The sequence below is a fragment of the Prenolepis imparis genome, unplaced genomic scaffold (assembly GCF_030444845.1).
Source record: "Prenolepis imparis isolate NDT839.2.m4 unplaced genomic scaffold, iyPreImpa1.0 SCAF_7, whole genome shotgun sequence".
NCBI lineage: Eukaryota > Metazoa > Arthropoda > Insecta > Hymenoptera > Formicidae > Prenolepis > Prenolepis imparis.
The window spans coordinates 10,442,443-10,462,539 of NW_028141165.1; the positions used below are offsets into that span (position 1 = coordinate 10,442,443).

The window sequence follows — 20,097 nt, forward strand, 5'->3', positions numbered from 1 at the left end:
CAAAAAAGGCAAATAATAAATAATCTTGATTAAACAATGATAATTGGAAGAAAGCAATATCACGATAAGAAGGTACCTTAAATTGCAAATATTTTCTTATGAAAGATATGTCTATCCAAAAGTTCTAAAGAAATCATTATTTGTATAATACTATACATGTTATAATAATGGGCAATAAAAAATCTCTCGCATATAAAAATGTAGTAAGTATATACATACACATATATATTTTTAAAAAAGTATATATAATATATACGTCTGTGTGTGTGTATACGCACACACACACACACATATATATATATATATATACATATTTGTAAAAGGACCCCGCACCGGTCATAGGGGGAAAATGTCTTTCTGCGGATTTGGCTAATTTTTGGATATGTTGTAGTTCTCGTCATTCTGAACAAATGTCTCAATGGGCAGAATGATCTAATGAGCCGTTTCCGTGCTACAAGCCCTGAAAGGTCCAGATTTAACATGCAAAAGTATAAGTTTTTCGACTCGAAATAAGGAAGGATGGATTTTTTTTCTTCAATTCTTAACTGTATTGATGACAATTATTGTTTAGAGTCGTATAAAGACAACGGATGTATGTAGTACAATCCAATCTACGTGGATTTATAATGTATGTCAATTATAAAAGTGGACATATAATGTGTATGTATAAGTTGAATACATATTTATTGATATTATATATATAGTTTATAACATCCGTTGTCTTTATACAACTCTTAACAATAATTATCATCAGTACAGTTAAGAATTGAAGAAGAAAAATCCATCCTTCTTTATTTCCAGTCGAAAAACTTATATTTTTACATGTTAAATCTGGACCTTTTAGGGCTTGTAGCACGGAAACGGCTCATTAGATCATTCTGCCCATTGAGACATTTGTTCAGAATGACGAGAACTACAACATATCCAAAAATTAGCCAAATCCGCAGAAAGACATTTTCCCCCTATGACCGGTGCGAGGTCCTTTAAGCTTTTTATTTTTCATAATTATATTAATGTTGTTTATACATAAAGTTCATTGATTCACAGAAAAATATTACAAATATATGCGAATAATGTGTGTGCAATACCGCTTACTTATAAAAAAACTCCTCCATACTCGATATTTCTTAATATATTTTAATATATTATATTTTTCTTTTTTTTCCTGCTGTTTTATATTTTTATTTTTATCAATTTTGGATAATAAAATTAGTATTAAGAAAATGACAATCATTAGTGCTTGTCATGTTGACTAGCCACATGTCGCCGCTGACATTATGAACGTAATATTTCGTGTGACTCTAGTGCCAACGGCTCACAATTAAGGTTGTAATTATAATTCTTGCAAGAATGCGAAAACAGAGTAAGAAAATGTAAGTAATTGCGATCACAAATTGTACAATTCTGAGGTACAATCTAAAACGTTTAGTCGAAAGAAATGTATAAGTCTCTTCAAATAATAAAGGAAGTTATAAGAAGAAGAAAGAAAGACATATAGAGAGAAAAAAAAGGAAGGAATAAAGTGACATTAAATAAATAATTTAGATTATGGAAGAAATATATCCTTTATACGATAGATATGTAAGTAATTTTACGCTTCAGTCTAGACATATTTTGTACTCTTAGTAAAGGAATACATATACGTTTACAAAATATATGTTACATATACGTTATAAAATATTATATAATGTAGGAATTTTAAAGGTCAGTTGATCACGATCGATTCTTTGTTGACACCCATGTTGTGACACATATGTGTTAGAGCTAACTAATCTAAAAATTGTAAAGGGGTGTGCACTATCAAAAAGTTATTTTTAAGAACTATATGTATGTATATGTTATCGGTAAAATTATTCCGTTTAATTTTCGAAAATCCAGAGAGTTTTTGTTAAGCACATATGATACAATAAAATAATTATTGTATTCTATATCTATTGTATATCTATTGTGTATTTGTAAATCTATGAACATGTTCGTATGGCCGGACCAGCTCATACGGTTAGATATGGCCGAGTTGTAGAAATTTTAGAATTTTGATCAGTAGACCGACCGAAACTCTCTGCCGACCGTTTTTTTTTGTAACACATGTGTTAGAAATTAGAACAGTGCGTACCATTGCGTACTATATTTTATTGTTTCACGCGTACATGTTACCGAAATTTTTTCCGAGATTGTAGAATAACGACATTCTCTCGAGATCATTCGCATCAGGAACATCGATTGCTACACTTTTTTTTATAATAAAAATATGACTTCATCCTTTCAAGACTAATTTTAAGAAATATTGGTATAAAAATCTTTATTTGAGAAATATTTTCCATTAAATTAAATTAATTAAAAATTATTTCCATGAGACAATGATTGTCAAAGTGCACATATTCAGAATTAATTAATTAATACTAAGAATATAAAGAATAATTAATTAATCTTATAGATAGAAGATAAAAATAATTAATTAATCTTCTGTTTTTTAGACTTATAATAAAATTTTTTATAATTATATTATATTGGCAATATTAATAATAATGCGTGTTAAAATAATTTTATTTTATTATCGAGATTTATATTAATAAACAGGATTTTTATTGGGAGATATATATACACGTTAATAATATTACGTTATAACATATTTTACTTTGAAATTAACAATATTCATACAGTTAGTTTGATGTTAATATATCCGTTAAGCTTTCTTTCTCTCTCTCTCCTTCTTATACATAATGAATTGTAAGAATATAAAATAAATTAATAAATATTTATTAACCCCATGTGAATATGTATATAGAATTAAATGTACAATGGAAAGAAAGAAGACACATCATGAGATGTTCAACCGATGATACGACAATTTAAAGTTTACAATAATTTGAAAATTGATTGTTTTATACGCGCATACAATTTCTTAAAGAAATGGTAATATTATATTGTTTTAGTGTTAAAATATTATATTGTTTTAGTATTATATGCAACCATTCTTTTTCACAAAAGCGATAATATTAGATAATTCTTCATCAATTAAAAAAAATTTTTTTATATGTTTCTTTTTCGTTAGACCTGTTCTGAACAAATTATCTTTCATATTTTCTTTTTATGTAGATAACAGATAAATATTTTATATTAATTTTTATGAAAGAATTATGTTTAATTATATTTTCTTTGTATAATTACTTGTCAGATTTTACATGCTCAATATTGCATAATAAGAAAAATAAAAATACATATAATTGAGAGAATTCGTTATTTGATTAGCTGAAAGCAGTTGATCAAATAAAAAGACATAAAATATATTTTCGCATAAAATTTTAGATTTGTCATGTTTTATTTAATTGTGTTTTATTTAGTTGTGTATATGTTTTATTTAGTTGTGTACATGTTTTATTATCTTTCATGAAGATAGCAAACAAACTGTGATTTCTATATACTCTATCGTTAGTTATATAAACAACAAAGTCTTTCCATGTCGAAGCGGAAGCAGAGATCTCTAATCAATTCTAAAGCCATGACCCCGAATTCTTACATTCATTCAGATTATGCGATAATAGTTTATTTTAATTAATTTAATTCAATTGATTTTAAGTATTTTATAAGATTTTATAAGATTGATTTTATATTATTTGAGATTTTATAAGATTTATTAGTATTTATAATTAAAATTAAAAATCTACATAATAAATAAAAAAAGTAAATGTACATCGTGTTTATGTATTATATATATGAATTCTGAATTATTTTTTTAGCAAACCTTATTATATTTTTTATAACAAAAATTGTTTTGGTGAAAATTATTATCTTAATAAAAATTATAAATTGTCGAATCTTTTAAATTTTAATATATATTCAATATCTTACTATATAGCAGGTTTTTAAATAAATATGTTAATATATAATTTCATTTGCTATTTGATTTGAAAATAATATTTTTCAAATCAAATAGCAATTGTTTATTAAACTTTTATAAAACTTAAATGACAGAAAAGCTAATTCATTTTATATTCAATCGAAAACAATTAGCAATACTCTCGTTAAAAAAAAAATTAACTCCTAATATCACAAAAAATGATATTGTAAATTTATATGTCAATTCTAGAATCTCTTATATTATATTATAGTGCTATTAAATATTAAAATTACTTTTGACGTGGGTGAAGGTTTTAAGAAATTTGACGGAATGAAATGAAAAGAAAATGAAGTGGAAAGAAATTTGATTTTATTAGAATAGAATGGATTTCAAGAAAATTTGTAAAATTAATGTTATTGTTTTTGATTACATGCGTTATGATTCCGCCTTGTGTCCGTATAATAAAGATATTATAATCTTTCGAGAAATAATTTTTTTTATTAAAAAATAATGTATAAAGATAGAAGTACATGTCAATATGTAACATTAATTTTTTAATTTTCTATTACTGTAATTGTGTTTAATTGATAATTAATATATATGTAATTTGAATTCTCTTTTAAGGAGCATATACTCATATATACACATATCATCTCATCATACACATCTCAAGGATAGAATAAGCAAATGTAACACGCATTTATTCAAAAAACAATGTTTTTCATATTTTTATTACAAAATTTTTAATAAAAGTAGTACAAAGATCAAGAAAGTCTACATGCGCATCTAAAATAAATGTGTGCTCTAATTATTAAAATACACACCTTATTGTTAGTATATTATCTTACAATTGTGTAACTGTATTGTATAATTTGTACACACATTTCGCAAATATCCCTGATTATATTTCTAAGAATACGATGAAAACGATTTACTCGATATTAAAAAACGATTATTTTATGTCTTTTATGTATTCTCAATTTTATCCAATTTATTCCCAAATTACAGTGAATATATAGTTTGCGCAACGGAAATTCTACAATTATTTGCATTTTATGTGCTAGCGATGCGCATCTAATAAAAAATCTTAATATTAAATCATTTTAAATTTAAATTAAAGAATAAAACGTTATGTAATATCTATTTTTCTTATCTATAAATCGGCACTTTAACTGTTTTGAGACATTTTTTAAAATGATTAGAGACTGAATATTATATTTTTATCATATTAGAGTTTTTAATAATAAATAATAAAATTGCGATTAAAATTGAGCTATCTAGCACATAGATATACTGTAAATTAATTTCTCTATTTCATAATTTTTTTTTTTTTTTTTATAATTTATAAGAAATCTATATATTTATTTTTAAAATGAGTAAATAATTTTTAGAAATATTTAGCAATTATCCAGAAATAAACATTTATAAAAATTAAGGCTCTTATTTGCCTGTTAAATTTAATATGATTTTCAAATGAGAGCCTAAGTCTTAGTTATAAAAATTAAATTTTAATTAATATAAACATATCATATATCTAAGAATGATGAAATTACGAATTATATTGTCTTCTCATGATATATTTTTATGTAATAATTTTTTGTAAAAATAAAAAAATATTAAGTATGCTTTTTAAGAAAATCAGATTCTTGACAGATTTGTCTAATTATAAAAGAAATTATCTTTAAAAATCTTTAGAGCCGTATTGGAGCTAAAGATTTAAGTGTAAAAATATTCGGACATGTTTGCTTTGCTAAAGCAAATATTGTCATAGCTTTTAATTTGTGTCTGAACAGAGAATTATTGAACAGTTTAAAATACCGACAATTATCATTAACGGAGCACAATACTTCTATTGAAGCGGCGCTGGATTCTCATCGTAGGGAAATCGTTTGGTTTATGAGCAATTATTGATTAAGGCATTAAGTAATTCTATCTTATCAATATACGGCAAGAAATTTTTTACATGAATATTCTTATATTAAATATCATGCTTCGGCTTGAGACATTATTTCTTCATCGTGCAATGCGATGATTTGTCTTGGACGAGATAATATTTTGTAAAATTTAAAATAATAATTTAAAAACTTTCTAAAAAAATGTGTTTTATTTATGTTGCAAATAATTTCATCCATTATGTGTGTCATGCATAGAGTACAGATTTGTGTGAGAAAAATAGGTCTTTTCTTTTTCATCTTTACTAACAAGACGAGATAAATTAAGATATATGTATTATTGCATATGTATAATGTAAATAACATATTTCTATAGTTCTGTAGGGGGGTTAGAGGGGATTTTTGGAATTAAAAATCTCGAATTGAGATTGTTCCTTAATAAAGTCTTGGCGGTGTACCAAGCAAAATGTATGCCCCGTGCACAATTAGTTAATTCCAACGAAAAATTAATTTTCGTTGGAATCGACGCACCGACATCCGCGTACGGCTCGAATAGCCTATCTATTACCGATTTATATTTGATAAATAACATATTATTGATATTATTAATTTACAATCTTTAAAAATAAATTATAATACAACCACAATAATGTAAATAATAGACGATAATCTAAATTTTCAGTAATATAAATAGGATATGATTCTATATAAATTAAACTAATAAATTTAATATATTCTTTTTTGATAAATTTAGAGTCAATGTATGTGAGCATAAATTATGAAGTTTATTATTTATTATAAAAACACACGTTATTTTTAGAATTCTTTAACAGCAAGATTATTTAATTTTCTTTCACTTTTTATTACAAAAAAATATATATATTCTACAAAATTATATTTTTGCTCATATTTTTTGTTTTTAATGTTATTTAAAATGTTTTAATAATAAATTTGCAAATCTATACATGTACTGCACATATATGCATGATAAGGCTGTATTAATGAAGATGAGTGAAATATATATAAGGAATTTTTTGAAGTACTTTGCAAAAAGTAAAATGTGATTAATTATTAATTAATCACATTTTAAATTATTAATTTTAATTAATACGCTAAATCATATTACATATTAAAGTTCATTTCACAAACTCTTCAAGATCTCGTAAGTCGGAGAAATACATCTGTATTTTTATAGAAATAATGATTCAATCTAGATCGCACCTAATCCGATAAAAAATGTTAAAGATCATTTTCGTAAGCCAATCGTTTTTAACGTAAGTATGTCGAATCAATCCTTCCACCTTTTCCTACTGGCATGCATGAGCCTACTTTCGTAACTCGGAATAACGTCGAGGTCGCGAGAATGTCTTTTAATAACGAGAACGTTATTTCTCTTTCTCTTTCTCTCTCTCTTTCTCTTTCTCTTTCTCTTTCTCTATTCTTTCTCTCGTGTGTGTGTGTGTGTATGTGTGTAGATACGGCGTTTATTACAATTACATTACAGAATCTAATATATGTTTCCCTTGATAAATCATCCTTGGAAGAATCATCCTTCCATTCGCACAGCTACAGTCTTGCGAACAACAAAATTCTACGTCGAGTCTTTTAATCGGATTTACCGTTGTCTATTTCGTTAAAGATCGAATTACCATTAACGCTAATGGAGCCGTTGGCAGCGATACGTACAACACCATTAGTTTTCGATTTCTTCGCCGTTTCTGATCGTCGACTCTTCGATTTCACATAATTATTCACATAGAACGATCCGAACATGTAAATGAACAGGCCGGAGTTGAGCGTGAGTAGGAACGAGAGTGGTTTCGGGAAGTTGCAACTAGTAAATAACATTTGAACATTGTGAAAGAATATTATAATAAATTGCACGATCTGCATAGTAGTCAAATGCCGCTTCCACCAGAGGTACTTCTGCATATGCGGCCCAAACGCCGCCAGCATGTAATACGTGTACATAAAGACGTGGATGAAAGAATTGATGACACCAAGGAGAGTCGGATGACCGCCGGCGAAGAACTTGATGCCAATCCAAGCGCAGATCGGCATCATCGAATGATGATAGAGATGTAGAAACGAGATTTGACGATCCTTCTTGCGCATCACGAAGAAAACGGTGTCCAGCAGCTCGATCAGCTTACATATGAAATACGTGTAAACAGCACGGGCCATCTGCGAAAGAACATAATTACATATACAGCTCGAGCGGAACAAACCTGCAATTAGTAATGTAAATCAAGTGACACTTCCTCCGGGGAGAACGGAACGTTCTTTCATCTGACGCGAGCTTGGATATTTTGCACAACTAAAGCATTAGTGCAGTTTAAAGCTGTCGCAATCATCACATAAACGAGAAATTTCCCATCTTTTTGCAGTCACAAAAGTGTTTACTTTGTAATCTATTGTCTGACATTTAAATTAAAATCAAATTTCTTATGACCTTTTGATTATTTTTTTTCCTTTTTTCTATATAGATACTTAAAAATATCTGCTAGTAAATAATATCCTAGTAAATTCTATATTTAATATTTACGAAACTTAAGTCTTGTTTCGCGGTGTCGAAATATTCAGAATGAGCATTGATCCCATTTAAGTAAATTGAATCTCTTCAAGAGACTTATTACACTGCTATTTTCTGATATATAAAAAAATTACATAACATTGCAGAAACGCTACAAGATTGCAACATTGCAAATCCATAATGTATAAAAATTAATTATAATATGATATTAGTTATAATGTAATACCTTAATATAATATAATAATAGTTATAATGTTATAATGTAATAATTGATTATAGTACACGCGACCTGGAAAATAAAACTAATCTTAATCAACTAGAAAAACTTGTTGAGATAATCGAACGATAAAAAATAAATAAGAAATTATAGAGACATTAAAATTTTTGCCTACTTTGGCCGTGATAATTATCGTTATATAATATACATTAGATGTTCTGTTACATACAAGTAACAGAAGCTATATGCGAAAGCGAACGATCCATCGTCATATTTTACAGTTATTGCATTTGTAATATTTTTATAATTATGTATTTAAAAAATTAATATACTCGAAGTAAGAGATTTCTAGCAAAGTCGGAAACATATCGTGCCTAATGGAAAGTTAATAAATTATTAGCTTACTTGATCGTTGCTTTTATCACCTTTTTGTTATTTTCCAAATATGTTTCTCAATCTCACTTAGATTGAAATCAGTAATTGATATGAATCTTTTAAGATTTCTCACGTGATTTCTATATACTCCGTCATCTTTTCTGCTTTCTTCTGAAATGGGAGGATAAAATTCAATACGTAGGGGAAAGGGCGCGATATTATAGAATCCCATTTCATTTTTAATACCCTACGAGCTTTCAATATTATTGCAACTTTGTTGAAATTTTTTTATGTCTCTACAATGTCTCTATAACATTATATTGCAATTTTGCAGTAAAATGTTCCGTATCATATAGATATCATATTATCATAAATTTGTTTTATATTAGCAATGATTTAAATATATCAGACTTACCCTTACGGAGCTTGGTTTATACGAATAATCGACTGGTTGACAGATATAATTATATTCGTATAACCAACCACCTAACAAGCCCTCGTGAACCAAATAAAGGCTTAACAGGACCTGAATGAAGTTATAAATTATCATAGTGATCTTCAAATCATACGGCTTCTTGTCCTTCATGTATCTCGGTCCAGCAGAGACGCAGAAGTATATGTACGTCGCTACGATCGTCAGGGTTGGACCAGGACTAGAAACTAGAAACCAGTCTTCCGTTCTCGGGTCTAGAAAAATGTAATTGAGCATAATATGTGTAAGAATAAATTTTTTTAAATTTAAGAATCCTGTATGTTGTAATTACCCTGTTTATTGTCGATTAAATCTCTATACCACTCCACAATGCCCGACATCTTGCAATCTCAAAACACTTGAAACTCTGTGAAAACACATTTCTTAAGTTACTTCAAAGTTTCGAAAAATTTCTTCGATTTCTAATTTAATCCTTCTTCTCTTAAAAATATAAGAATAAAAAAAATTATCTTTTTCATATTTTAATAATAATTTAAAGACATGAGTTATAAAATTGTAATTTTATAAATACTTGTGTATATAATATGTATAATAGTAGTGACGATAATAAAATATTTACATATAAAATTTTTATATCAGAAATTTAATATTATGTAATTGTAAAAGAAAGAGGTAGAAAGACATTTTATTATTATATAGCTGTCATTTATGATTTCAGAGAATTCCACCTTTTTATAAATTTTAACGCTCGCACAATAAAAAGGCTAGATTACTCTACGGATAGTTACAACATTGATATTGCAAAGTATTGCAGCTGTGTAACAAATGCGCACATTAATTTTATGTTTACAAAAGCATGTTGTCCTCTGTATCTCTTCAGTCCTTGAATGTCCTAATGAGAATGTGAATTATCATTATGCGAAAGCGATAACATGAGAGATGTGAAGTTGTTTGCGCCTTTCTTAAATTACGGGGGACAATTGCGCCAGCCGTGAGATGCTGAGATGCATCTAAATGCAATTTCAAGTAACACCATTTAATGAGCAGTCTGCGAATGTTCGCGAGACTTATCCGAACCTTCGAGATTCTTTGTAAAAATGTAAATCAGAGATCAATTTCTTCAACATTAATTAAATTTAATTATTTAAGCTTATTCATATCTTTCTTCTTTTGTATTATGTTTCTTGGATATGACAAAGATATTTCAACTATTCACTGACATTGGAAAAATTGTACGGCCCTAAATCTATAATTGCTTACTTTAGAGTTTAGAGATATGATATATTTAAAACATTTAAAATAATTATATTTAAAATAAATTTTACAATAAAAAGAAAAGAGATTGCTGGGCAATCTAGAGAATATATGAAATACTTCTGATGGTCTCATGTTCCACTGTCATATTACAAAAGTTTCTACGACACAATGAAATTAATGAACGAGGATTTAGGTTAGCACAAATGGAAGAATTAATTTGCTATATAATGTAATGTTCACAGTTGTTTCTTTCTTAATGTAATCTTCTTAATGTAATCCTGACGCATCATTAGCCAACCCCTTGAGTCCCTTTTACCTGCAAACGTTTGTCACGATTGAGTAAAAAATGTCAAATAATACGAATTATTGGAATTCTTCGCGCTACAAAACCAAAAACGAAATAGAAAACCGGTCAAATAAAAAAAAAAGAAGAACAAAAGAAACAAGAAAGTTTTTTTCACAGACTTCTATATTGGTACTTTCCATTTAGAGACACAAGTCGACACCAAGCATCATTCTATCTTTATTCTCATAGAATATAGAACAAAGATAGAATGACGCTTGTGTCGACTTGTGTCGCTAAATGGAAAGCATCATATATTCTTCTAGATTCTAGACCGCTAACATATAAAGCTTGTATGGTAAACTGTGATGGGAGTGCAGTCATATCTAATTAAGCAGAATTCGATATGTCAAGTCTTTTGATAAGATGTGATAGTGAATCATCAAACATTTTAAAGCAAAAATAAAATAGTGAAAAATATCAAGTATACATATAAAATTCAATGCACATTTAAACATAAGAAATATGCCATTAACTTGTAGTATACTTGGCTGCTTATATGTATGTATATTTTGCGCAATTAAATACGGCTACCCTTGCATCACTTTTGAATATCGCTCTTAGTAATTTGTATGATATATAAAAGACTATCATTTTTTCAGTTAATCGTATATTCACTATAATTTTGTTTTTATATCAAAGATCAAAATGTCATCAAATAAAATAAAATAAAAGCAAGTCTTTATTCTATAAAATAAAATATAGGAAAATTACTTATCATTTTATTTTATGGAGAGAATGTCTCATTTACAAGAAGAAAGATCTAAAACATATTACACAAAGGAATTAAGATCAAAGCTAACTTTAAGAGCAAAAATTCACTTATGTGCAACGTTCACACAAATTTTGGATTTGATTATTCATCATCGGGTCAAAAATCTTTCTAAGGAAATAACAGGTTGCTTGTTTGGTTGCTTGTTCACCAAGGTGAACAAGATTTCTGTGAATAAATTCAGCGAAGTTAATGTTTCCTTTTATTACTTTTCCTCCACGTAGCAAATTTCCTGGACTTCCCCAATTATCAATTCTGCATTATACAGCAACTCTTAGCTAAGCTTCACAAGAATATTGAATGAGTCATTATTACTTGTTATATTTTTATGAGATATTTTTTATATCGTTCTATATTATTTCTAAATGACAATATTGATGCTTGTTTTTATAAATGATAAATCTAATCTTTTTATATATTTCCTTCTTGGACTTACAATTATTTTACAATTTTAAACGTACAACACATCTTACAAATTTTTACGTTGTAATGTGTTATTATACGCTTGTAAATCTTAATTGACATTTACATTTTAATGTATTATACTTAAAAATTTATATGACATGTAAGTAAAGCACTTTTTATGAGCATTGATTTATGATTTTTACATTTATTCGATTTATTCAGTCAAAATATATACTATTTTGAAAAAGAGAAAAATATTTTATCATTTTATTTATGTTTGATTATCGATGCTTTAGAATTTAACCTTTTTGAATGTTATTTTATTAATATAAAAGCATAATTTTTGCGTAAGATGTAAAATAGAGATTGACACTAACAAGATATCGTTCTTTTTAATATGTTATAATTAGGTATAAGCAATGTATGAAATATTTTTTTTTAAATATCCGATTACGAGCAACTGCGCTTTTCTTCTAAAGACACTATGAGACATCCATAATTCAGTTTAATATAAATAATGCGATAATGACGCGAGCATGTTATAAGCAATCAGGTAGTTATTATGTTGTCTTGTGAAATCATTATTAGCAGTAAATTGTCGTTTAATAGCGAGTTTTGAAAGAAACGATCAAAAACTTTGAAGGACGGTAATATAATTGCGGCCAAATTTCTGTGGTTAACCACAGTTTTACGAGGAAAAAAAGACAACTCTCCTTCTTGTAGAATATATTATCTCGCATTGCTATTCATATACGTTGACGCTATCTGTGATGCGCTTTCGACTCAATTCTATATAATTTCAATTTATTTATCTGCCATTAAATATAACTGAAAAAGAGAAGTATAATAATTTGAATGAGATCAAACTCCGACAGTGCATTGCCTGACTAACGGAGGATGCATCTGCGAGGTTCCTTGGAAGGTCTCAGGTCCTTGAAAGAGAGAGACCACGAAGAAGAAAAAACAAGTATAAACCGGTTGCAATTACTTTGCGGGGCTTCCTATGCATAAAGATTGAATAAAGCGAGCTACGTTGGAAACAAAAAAAACCACAATCAAGAATTACTGAGATAATGTGACTTCGATTAGTCTTTTTCTTCCTCGTAAATTCTTTGTAATCTGTGTAATTTTTTCTTCGTATGCGTCATTTACTACTTGCATTTCGTTTATGTACAGATTTTACAACGAATATTTTTAAAATATTTTTAAAATTTAATGGAGAATTTCTAAACAAAATATGGAGTAGATTCTTATCGCGTAGCGATATAATATCGCAATATCAGTATTCCTTAATTTCTATTGAAAGAATAAAAGAACTGCGATTCCTTCTAGAGAAGAAAAAAAGATATAAAATATTTACTTTTTATTCTGTATGAAACATGATTCAGCGAAACTATAGTCATGAATTTTTCATAAAGAAGAAAGTAAACATATTCATATGTAGATCTTCACTTTTAAGCAGCATAAATTCGCTATGTAAAAATGCAAAATATCTACGTCTCATCTAATGTGACGATAATCTAATATATTGATTCTAATTAAATTATATACTGCTTATTTAAAATAATTATAATATAATATATAATACATAATGTAAGAATGACCATTGATAAAAAAATACACACATGCTATTGTATGTTAAAATTTCGTACTGTGATTACACTGATTACATTGGAAAAGATTAACTATCAATCGTTAAAATCTGACACTGCACAGTCACATTTGTTCAACGTATATATTATGATTTTGTATGCAATATAAATTTGCAATGTATATAGTACTTGTTTATTATACATGCGTTTGTATATTTATCATTCTATCTTTTATTGCAATTTATTTAGTTTGATATATATACATAAATTTAGTTAATAATGTGTTGTATGTATTGTATATATAGATATAGTATATGCATGTATAGGGAATGGAATTATTTGTACGAAATAATCATACAAGAAATAAAGAATAGATGTGTTTTTTCAACTTGCATGAAGATAACAAAACTGATAAAGAGCACATACATACATGCATTTCGAGTATTTATTTAGATATTTTTTTCAATAACCGCTCAAACAAGAACAACGAACTTACGCTGATATTTAAAAAAATTTGTTACACTGACATATTTGGTCAATTATCTGCGACTTATAAACTCTTTGTAGACTGTAATTTCAATGTCTATACGCATATAATTTTTTAGAAAACAGGAAAAGAAAAAATGTGGATAATTAATTATTTCTCGTGATTATTAATTTCTGGTTGTTGCGGTATTTAGAAATATTTAATCGAAAAGAATGCACATAACTTTTTAATAATAGTGTAGGAGAGAGAGAAGGGAGGGAAGGGAGAGAGAGAAAGTAGAAGAAAGAGATATTAAACATCTTAGATAAATGAGTTTATCAGATAATGGATCATCAATGAAACTTATCTCAAAGTGATACATATGTACGAAATTTCGCACGTTTTAGGATAGATAAACACTTGCCAGTTTGGGCAAAAATGAATATACTTGCATGCGCATTTAAGATAAAAGTAGTCCCTTTTGAGACTAAGAAATGTCGACATGAAAGGTCTTTATTCGCGAGTGTTCCAGCCTTGCGAAACGGTGAAATTAGGTCTATGCACTCAGCCGAGAAATGCATTACAGTCAATGTACGAGACATTTTCAAAGTTATTTTAATATGCATTTAATACATTACTTCCTCTCTTTCTTTAAAAAATACAATTACAATAAATTACATTAAATTTCTTCATCATAGATTGCGTATACATATTGGATGATTGCAAAAGTTCGTGCCCGATTTGCATAGATGGTGGTAATAACTTCAAATCGGGCACGAACTTTTGCAATCATCCAATATAATGGAACTGTTTTAATGCAAATTAAAAAAATAAGAACAATAATTTAAAACTTAATATATTATACTTAATATATGATATATACATATATATCTGAGAAAGAAATTATCTTACTTCGATCAAAATATCGTTTGTACGACTTAGAATTGCATAAAACTTTCTTTTAAATTATACATTATATAAAGAAGGGGAATCTTAGAGGAAATCTAATTTAATTTTTTGTTAGCAATTGGAATATTTTTTATGTATTTGGCGCAATTTTTTTACTTCTGTGAGGTTTTTTATAGAATAATTATATATGCTTTCTTCATATATCATTCATTGTAATGTGTTTTATTGATGTTAACGATACTAAAACTAGGAAGTATTTATTATGTACATAAATTGCAAACAATATTCTCATAATTATTCATAAAAAAATATAAATTATTATAAGACATTTATTATAATCTTAATCTTCAAGCGATTATGCGTCTCGCAAGCATGATCTGAAGGACATTATTTGGTCGAAATAAATGCCTCATAAAATTATTTTAAACTTCTTGAATATCTGCTCACATCGTGTATGAAATTATAATGTCGGTTCGTTAGAAATCGAGTTATGAATTCCATCAGCACAATGAGATATTGAATAAAAAAAAAACTGACAGAATTAATGTAACGCATTCAAGATTAGCAGGAAATACGTACGCAACTTTTTCGTAGACTTTATTTATTTTATTTTTTGAATATAAGATATTGCTCGATTCATAAAAAATTTAAAAAGAAAAAAATATATTAAAATTTTTAAAATTTTTTACAACGCATTATCAATTTTTTATTATATCTAATCTTGCAGTCTTTTCGACACAATAGAAAGATAATTTTGTAGATTCTAGTAGATCAAACAAAAAAATCGAAGAAACTATTTGAAATAAGTAAATAGAATATAGATGTATAGATGTTCATTAATCAGTTTTAAAATTTCCACAGTTTAGAATATAATTTTTAACTTCTTGATGAAAATTATTTAATCATTGGACAAATATTTAATAGGCTACTTTGTTGAATGCAATAAACGTTGAATCAAAGTTTTTTGTACGATCTAATTTAAAATGCCGATAACATTATAGACTGATAATTAGAGTCGCTTAACCAATATATTTGTACTCTGTGTGTGTGTGTATGAGCAGTAATGTAATTTTAATTACTTGAAATGCATTCGACATAAGTTGTATCTTGTTATTTCCACGATCCATTTGTCCTTCGCGGTCACGCGTAGCAAAATATTTACTAGATTTTTGCGGAAGATTATACGGCATGTACGTTATGCTCCGAGTAAGGAATAAATAAAAAAAAGTTATGAAAAATGAATGCTTATACGAAAGTGCAAATCATTCTCGATAAAAATGCACTAGCAATATTTTCTTTGTGCGAATCTTTTGCATCACCGAGAAATCAATCTCCTCTCTTAGGATAAAATTGATCCGAATCCTTTCCCTGTCTTTAAAGAAATGTGATTACGCGAAACTGACTTTCTATCGCAAGTTCAAAGATTAAATATTGATGTCGTAAGTTTTAATTGTGGCGTAATCTATTATCAACATTCACGACGTGCTGCTTCTACCTACAATTATGTAGATAGATAAATATAATAAGATAGATAATTAGGTAATGTAATTAAATATATAATAGATAGGTAAATAGATAAAATAATAAGATGTTTATCAAACAATTAATTAACGAAATCTTTAAAAAATACAAGAGAAAATAATGTCTAAAACGTATAACCGTCCAGAGGAAATAAGCAATTATTAGCATTTCGTAATTTTAATAGAAGGATCTTTACGCTGCTGTTTATACCTAATATTTAAAACACTTTTCATATTATGTTGCTTATCTTGAAGGATCTATTTTATAATAATCTCGTTCTCAAAACTTTAATTCTTATTTTAATTCTTTTTCAGACTGACATTTTTTCGAGCTATCACATTTTTCTATTTGCGCTTCTAACGCACAATGAATAGATAATTTTGACATCGATGGATACCTACATATACATCGTATCTCAAAGGAAATATGATGGTACATGATTATTGGTCACTATTGAAGTCACTGACTTTCTCGGCCGCGTCCTTAAAAAGTTCCGGTCGTTCATTCACGCGTCCTTCGACCCGTCGGGGCTCGCAAATGTGTCCGCGACTTTGCGATCGCCGTCGACATTTTATATATTCCTGTCTTGGAATTTAAAAGTCTTTATCGAGAATGATTTGCACTTTCGTATAAGCATTCATTTTTCATGACTTTTTTTTATTTATTTCTTATTCGGAGCATAACGTACATGCCGTATAATCTTCCGCAAAAATCTAGTAAACATTTTGCTACGCGTGACCGCGAAGGACAAATGGATCGTGGAAACAACAAGATGCAACTTATGTCGAATGCATTTCAAGTAATTAATAAACACATTAATATGTATGTTATTCCTTCGGGATACGATGTATATCCTGCTAAGTTGCTAAGTTTTAAATATGCGGGGGCATGAAGCGGGTCACTGAATATATACGAATCGCACATTTCATTGTACATAACAATTGCGAAGCGCTCTAAGTGCTGGAAACCGGTATATATACTATATTGTTATATTTGATTCAACAGAAGTTTATACAGGAATTGTCTACACGACATATTGAAGGAATAAAGTACATAATTTTACGATTTAAATTTAAAATTTATTAGGAAAATATAAATTAAAAACTTGAATTAATTAAGAAGTCCATTGATTAAACGAGCAAATCTGTTTAGGATATAACAACAAAAAACTAATACAAATGGACTTTGAGTTTAATGTTTATGCATTAATGAAACATTCATTAGATTGCAAACGCAGCTTGAAAACCATTAGCTAACAATATTATTAAACCTGAGATTGGCATGTAAGTGAAGGTACAAGCAGATATTTAAATATATAGTTTTCCTCTATTCAGAGTGTCCCGAAATTCACGAATAAAAATACCATAGAAAGAAAGTTCTCGAAAAAATAAATTTAAAAAATATTTGTCATTTTTTATTCCAAACAATAATTTTTTAGGTAAAAATGTTTAAAACTAATTACAGATTACGATTAAACGGACGCTTGTCCGTGTATCGATAGTGTTGGTGACCATGTGCTTCAGACTTCCATTATATCATAATCTATAATTGATCAGTTTTAAATATTTTTAAAATCTACTATTTTACGGTAAAAACTACTGTATCTTTTGAAAACTACTGTTTGAAATGAAAAATGGCAAATACTTTTTTTAAATTTATTTTTTCGAGAACTTTCTTGCTACGGTATTTTGATTCGCGAATTTTGGGATATCCTGTATCTTTAAATCTTTAAATATCTCTTATTTTTCACTGTTGGTGGAAAAATTTTAATTTAATTTTTAATTACAATGCTTATCTTTTTTCCCTAGAATAAGTGATTTATTTAAATAAAAATCAGTATTAGTAAGTTAATATCAATTCAGGATAAAGAAGAATGAAGCAAGAATGAAGAAATAATTAATATTTACGTGATTCATATTGAGCAGAAATAATTAGCGTGACAAGTAAATAGACAAGTCCGATTATTTATCTCAGTTTCAATATTGTGTAAAGTAAATATTTATTAGAGATAGATATTTTAACAACTCCGTATTAAATTAGTGTAGAAATAGATAAATAAACAAAAGTTTTTAAAAAAAAGTTAAAAAATTACAATTATATTAACTTATTTAATATTGGATGAGATACACATTTTCTTAATGCTATGCGTCACAATTATAAATTATATAAATTTAAAATAATACACACATTAAATGTTTTACATTAATTATTTAATGTATGATAAAAGTGAGAGATTGAAGTGAAAAATTAAAATCTATTAAAAGTCATTATATCTCAAGAATCGTACTTAGAAAGTTAGGAAATTACACGTGCCATGCTGCATATTTTCAAAGCACATTAACTTAACTTATATGGTCAGTCCAGACTCCAAGTTCGCACGTGATCTCATCTATGCAGAAGTTGTAAGATTTTTTCAAAGTTTTATTGTTATTTTCAAAGTTATAAGATAAAAGTACATCGGTCATTTTGACTGATTGCTTTGTAATGACAGGTAATAAAAATAAAATAAAATATTCATTACAATTATGCAATTATGTTATACATGAAAGTAAGTTGCCCCAGCAAATAATAATAATTTTGAATAAATTAAACTTTAAATTAGCACTTTTAGCTTTATCGTTATCGTTTTAATAATGTAAATGCAATCAATATTAAAATTTTATGTGAGTTAATGTTTTATTTTACTTTTACTTAACATTGTTCAATTGAACTCAAAACAGGGTAACGCACAGATGAATAATTAGGCATTTAATCGTAAATGTTTTCTATCTGTGCAGCGAATAAAATCACAACTTATTAGTGTTGAATTGTAGAATCTTTTGGATCTGAATACTCACATCAAGGTACGAAAAAATTAATGCGATGAATTTCGGTCGGAATCTTCTGGTCGACGTCCGATGTCCTGCCGATTGGCGATCGTGACGTGCAGCTACTCTACTGATTTCGCGATTTCGCGACTTCTATAAGAGCCCTTCAGTCTTCTCTTGCGCGATTCCAACAATCTGTCGATCCGTCGTAATCACTAACAGACTTTTTGGTATCCTCGCTATGACTGTTCTCGCTATTATTTACGTTCGTCTGTCAGTCGTTGTAGAACACTCTCGTGAGTCCCGGGATTGTCCACGGGATTGTTACGATTAGAATAGCACAACGAATTAGAGTAACAAGTACGTCGAAACTGAAGACCGGGAAGATCCAGGGAGAAATAGGAAAGGATCGGCAAAGGGAAGGAGGAGAGAAAACAATGAATTAGTGACTGATGCAAGTTAGCGAGGCACCGTCTGGACACCGTGAAGTAGCGGGTAAGTCTGTGTCTGCCGGTAACGGATGCGTGGTGCACCACTATTCTTTCCCCCTTTCACGACGCGGATGTCCTCCGGAGCGGTAATGGCGCAATGTATAAATGACGCGATGTATGCATCTTTATATAATATTGATATTATGTATATATATATGATGCGCACACTCACACATATACAGCACAAATAATAAACATATAATTTTTTCCAAATTGTGGCCACAATTTTGGTTTTCACTTTATATA

General features: G+C 28.1%; 1 protein-coding gene across 1 annotated transcript; it reads right to left on the bottom strand.

The window, feature by feature from the left end:
* Positions 1 to 4,598: 4,598 nt before the first annotated feature.
* On the bottom strand, positions 4,599 to 19,889 carry LOC145938236 (very long chain fatty acid elongase 7). Its single transcript, XM_083041727.1, has 4 exons — positions 19,391 to 19,889; positions 9,620 to 9,694; positions 9,271 to 9,542; positions 4,599 to 7,914 (listed from the first exon to the last, which is right to left on the bottom strand). Exons 2-4 carry the CDS (start codon positions 9,666 to 9,668, stop codon positions 7,336 to 7,338), a joined length of 900 nt encoding a protein of 299 aa, XP_082897853.1. The 5' UTR covers positions 9,669 to 9,694; positions 19,391 to 19,889; the 3' UTR covers positions 4,599 to 7,335.
* Positions 19,890 to 20,097: the final 208 nt, after the last annotated feature.